The following is a 5,138-nucleotide window of genomic DNA, read 5'->3' on the forward strand; positions in this document are numbered from 1 at the left end:
TCTTTCTTTCTTTCTTTCTTTCTTTCTTTCTTTCTTTCTTTCTTTCTGCAATGTGAGGTGGCCTCATATTCTATGGTGTCAAGTCAATTCCTTTCTTGGGTCCTCCAAGGAGAATTTGAGAGCCATCCTTCTACTTAACTGCCTTTTCATTCTCTTTTCTGACTTCCTACAAGAGAGAATGTCCCTGATTATGTAGCTCAGAATCTGCAACTGCATGGTCTCCCCTCAGAGTGGCTTAGATGAGGAGCTCCAAGTTAGTGTACTAGCACTTGACATTGTTCAGAGATGAGCTGAAAGCTATGATATTCTGATCACATGTGGCCCTCTTTTTACAATATTTGATGCCATAACAAGTTCTGAAATGGGTTCTGGGAGCTACTGTCGGCATTTTACAGATTATTTTTACCACCGTAATTGGAATTTCCAGAATTCTTGCCTTTGGCTTAGGTCAGGAGCACTCGGTTTCACCTCCTTGGGCCATTTTGCTTCTTCTTCTCTCTTGGGGCAGAGTTAGGGCCATGCAAGGTGGCCCATAGACCACCTCAGAAGCTCAGCCTGGGCCTCCTGGAGAAGGAAAGCAGCCACATGGCTCTGAGCAAAGTCTTGGCAGCCTTAACAACCAAGAAGCTCTAGGCCCTGGGCCAGGAGGAACCGAGACAGTGTGCATGGCCAAGATTCCAGGGAGCTGGGACTCCTGTGGGCAGCAGCAGCCAGTCACCCAAATGGCTTTGATGAAATCCAGAAGTCCCAGACTTTGGGGCAGTAATATACTGGCAGTCCTACACTCTCAGCTTAGCAAATACTGGCCTTTTAATGGAAAAAAGAATGAGCCAGTGAGAGAGAAAAAAGACATGATCCCCTTCCCCCACCCCACACACAACAGCTGCTCTGTCCCTTTAAGATGTGTGTCCTTGGGGGGAGGATGGAGGACAAAGGCCTGAGTAGAACTGGTGAATGGCAGGGAGAGATGGCCAATCCTCATGGGATCAGACACATTTGCTTCCACCCACATTTTCCCAGTGAACTTTCACCTGTGCTATCTTTCCCCACCCCCTGGCCAGTTTCTCTAGGGAAGTATAGAATTTCTGTTTCTCTTTGCAGACATCAGCAGCTACAGCTGCAGAACTTCCTTGTTCTTCTGTAGAAAGACCCAGTTCGGCATTTGGTTTCTGTCATCACTGGTGGGACCTGCACTGTCTTATCACCTGCCCTGGACTCTTCTGCAGGGCTCACCAACAATTATCTTTGAGTCATTGTTCATCGTCCTCTCTTTACCTCCTAATCTGACCCGGGTTCAGATGGTGACTCCAGAGGCCCCCAATGATGTTTCTTTCTCCCAGGGCATCCGTATGATGTTCTACATCATGAAGCCCAATGAGACATCCTTCCCAAGCTTGGAGGAGGTGCCTGACTATGTGAAACAGGTAAGATCTGGGAGCACAGGACAAATTTTCCTCCCAGTGCAGAGAGACACAGAGCAGGACAGAGTTACAGGGGGAGAGAGAGAGAAAGACAGAGAGAGAGAGAGAGAAAGAGAGAGACAGAGAATATATACAAGTCACCTCCTGCCAGCACTAAGCACTAACGAGATATTTTTATTGTTAAATAACAGTGACATTATCATATGGCCACCATAGTGATAGGTAGTAGACCTGTGGTTCCATTGGCATTGGGGACTCTTGGCTGAGGAAACTCCCTCTACCAAGGCAGGTTGGCCCTTTCTCTATAACTGGAGTTGTCGGGTGTACTGAGAATTTCAGTGACTTGCCAGGATCACATAGCACTTGAACCTGGACACTTTGGAAAGAGCTCAAAATAGAGTAAGGAACCATCTTTGAATCTTGTTTCCAGCACCTACTGGTCATATGACCATAGGCAAATCCCTTTGTTTATTTGACCTCAGTTTCCCCCTTTTCAAAAATGACTTGTTCCTACTTTGCAGGGGTGTTGTGAGATTAAAGGAGAGAATATAAAGTCTGGAAAGCAAACTTTAAAGTGCTCTGGGAATGTTGGCTTTTATGGTCATTAAAGATTAAATATCCTCTATGCACCAAGCACTTTCCCAGGCCGTAAAGATTTGAGAACAGTAGTAAAACATGGCCTGCCCTCCAAGAGCTTACATTCTATTGAGGGACACAAAATGCTCCTCTCTAGATGGAAACCAAATAGGGATGAGGTGATTGTAGAGAGAGATGCCCATTGGTGATGGAGCAGCCCAAGAAATTCAAGGAGAAGGCAGGGATGAGGAGAGACAATATTCTAGCCCTGGGGGTCAGCGAGTGCAAAAGCACAACAACAACAGTCATCTATCACTTTAAGGTTCATTAAGCACTTTACAATTATTGTCCCATTTGATCCTCACAACAACCCTGGGAGGCTGGAGCTATTATTTACTCCCATTTTACAGATGAGGAAACTGAGATGAACCAAGATTAAATAGAATACCTGGGATGATAAAACCGGTAAATATCTAAAGGCAGGGTTTGAATTTAGGTGTTTCTGAATTCTGTTTGAATTCTGGAGTTTCTGACTCCAGGCCCAGCACTCTATTGCTATGGGTGCCCCCTAGCTGCCTAGGAAAACCTGTTTGAGAGTAGGGATCTTGGACTTGGGAAATATCAGGCTTCATATCCTGCCTTTGGTGATTATTAGCCATATGGCCATGGACAAGCATGAGCTTCAGAATCTTCACCTATAAAAGAGTGGTGGTGGTGATAACACCTAAATTATTTCATAGAAGGCTCAAATGTGAGAATTCAAAGTCTGTGTTGAAAATTTTTAAAGGCCTTATCAATTATTATCCTCATTATCTCCTTTTTCTAAGAGGTAGTTGGCAGATCTGTGATGACTCCAGCCCATAGGATCCCAGGTTCCTCTCTTATGTTTTAATTCCTTTGGTTGGTGCTCCCAGATATGATAAAGTTTAAGAAACATTCTAATCCCTGCTAGCTGTCATGCTTTGCCACTAGGAGATCTGGGCAAAAGAACCCCAAATCCAGGGTACTTGGTTTTCAGTCTATGAGAGAGACTAATGGATATTTAATGGTCTGAAGAGATGCTCTCCCTACTTTTACAGTGGAAGCAGGATGCCTGTACTGTGAGTATGTCCACCAGTTGAGTGTATGTTGTTCTCTCCCAGGCTGACCTCAGACCAAGATTTCTCTGAAATTCCTCGCTGTGCAGAACCACCGTTCAATCCCAGGCTCTGGCAGGGAATAGAAGTGGAAACAACCAGAATTAGAACCCGACATATCAAAGCCCCACACCCTCTCTGAGCTGTTCTTGTGGCATTTACCAGCTCAGGCCAGAAATAGACAAAAACATGACGGGAGGGAGAATGTTCTTCAGAGGTGGGTTTGGAAAAGTTCAGAACAGCTGTCCTGCTTCCAAGTGTTTGGATGCTTTGGAAAATGGAGCCCTCATTGAAAACCCCTTTCTGGATTGCCTGCTACATAGCTTCTTTCTAATGTGAAAAAGGAAAAATTGAACTGTTCATTTAAATAAAAATCTAGATCTATTGATGATCATTCTCCAGAAACACTTTCTCTTAGTTCCAAGAAAATACCTCACATTCACCTACTATTTTGTCTCCAAATTGCTTTTCTCACAAGACTCCTACAAGACAGGTAGCACAAATACTATTCCTTCCTTCTACTATTTTAAAAATGGGGAAACTGAGGACCTAAGAGGCAAGATGACCTATTCAGGTAGGAAATACATGTGGAAGATACCACATCATGTCTCCTTACTCAAGATCTAGGTCTCTTTCCCTTGAGTATCAACCATCCCTAAGATGGAACTTGATGGAATGAACCCTGACCAAGAAAAGGATATTTCTGTAAAGATATTTCCTTAAATATGACTTGCTAGAAAAACTGCTAAAATGTATTTTTCTCTCAATTTTAATAGTTAATTATTGAAGTGACTACACCCAACAATGTAGAGACTTGCCCGGAGTCACAATCCCCGAATAGAGCCTCCTTCTTTGGGTTTGATTGGTTTCATTTAGGTCACAGTGTCTTAAAATTGCGACTTCACGGGCCATCTTGACTAACCTTTAACTAAGCAGGGACACCACCCTCTCCCTAACCTGCCAGTGTCCAACCACATCTGAGTAATGTGTTCTCTAATACCTTGATATGCTTGTCTTTTTAGGCCCAACCAGGAATCTTCTGTTTTATAACCCTAATAAAGCCTTGACTGGCAGCATGATATAACGGAGCCAGCCTCGGAGTCTGGAAGACCTGAGTTCAAATCTCCCCTCTGACATATCCTTATATGTGTGACCCTGGGCAAGTCTCCCACTCTCTTACTAGCCCAGGAAACCCACCAAGGCTAGAAGTTGCAGAACAGATATTTTTCTGCATTGGCAGAGGGGATATCCTCACCAGAAATGCCCTTCACCCAAGGAATGATACGTACCATCTTCTCACCAAACAGAGGGTCTTATTGTCTTTTTTTCCCCCATGTGGATCTATCTTTCCACCAAACTCAACAGGACAACGTAGGCAGCCCTCTACCCCGTATCCCATGGCCTCCTTTTCCCCAATGAGCAGAAGAAGGTTGTCTTGATGAGATGAATAATCAGGAAGCTGAACAATTCCATGAATATTGTTTGCTGTGCATAAATGTGTCTTCTGGGAATTTCCTTTGCAGGCGACACCATTTTTCATTTCCTTGATGCTGCTCGAATTGGCCCTTAGCTGGATCCTCAAAGGGAAGCTAGCAGGACGAGTGGACGACGCTTTAACCTCCATCTCAGCAGGAGTACTGTCTAGGCTTCCAACGTGAGTGAGACCATTGGGTTATAGGGAATGAAGGCACATGAATACTCCCAAAACAGAGAAAAGGAAAGTGGTTTATTTTATGCAGACATGTCTATGTTACAGCTATTATGTGGAAAAGTCTGCTACGTCCTAATGTAGAAAATCCATCTGTCTCTGGTGAATTCAGTTAGACGGGTCACCTGAGGTATTCAGAAACTCAGTCTGGTTATATTTTCCCCTTCCTTCCCCTAATCACTGCTCCCACACATGGAACCTTCCATCAGAATACAGGCCAAGCAAAAAAGAAAGAAAGAAAGAAAGAAAGAAAGAAAGAAAGAAAGAAAGAAAGAAAGAAAGAAAGAAAGAAAGAAA

At 43.9% G+C, this 5,138-nt stretch overlaps 1 protein-coding gene across 1 annotated transcript in view; it reads left to right on the forward strand.

Annotated features, from left to right (window-relative positions):
* The first annotated feature begins 1,111 nt into the window (after positions 1-1,111).
* Positions 1,112-5,138, forward strand: part of AGMO (alkylglycerol monooxygenase) — a 362,895-nt gene continuing 358,868 nt past the window's right edge. Inside the window, exons 1-2 of the mRNA XM_027872515.1 lie at positions 1,112-1,424; positions 4,657-4,787. Coding sequence (XP_027728316.1) covers positions 1,299-1,424; positions 4,657-4,787 — 257 coding nt within the window. The 5' untranslated portion in view covers positions 1,112-1,298. The remainder of the gene's footprint in view (positions 1,425-4,656; positions 4,788-5,138) is intronic.

This window comes from Vombatus ursinus, unplaced genomic scaffold, assembly GCF_900497805.2.
Source record: "Vombatus ursinus unplaced genomic scaffold, bare-nosed wombat genome assembly UNPS02014799.1, whole genome shotgun sequence".
In the NCBI taxonomy this organism is placed as follows: Eukaryota; Metazoa; Chordata; class Mammalia; order Diprotodontia; family Vombatidae; genus Vombatus; species Vombatus ursinus.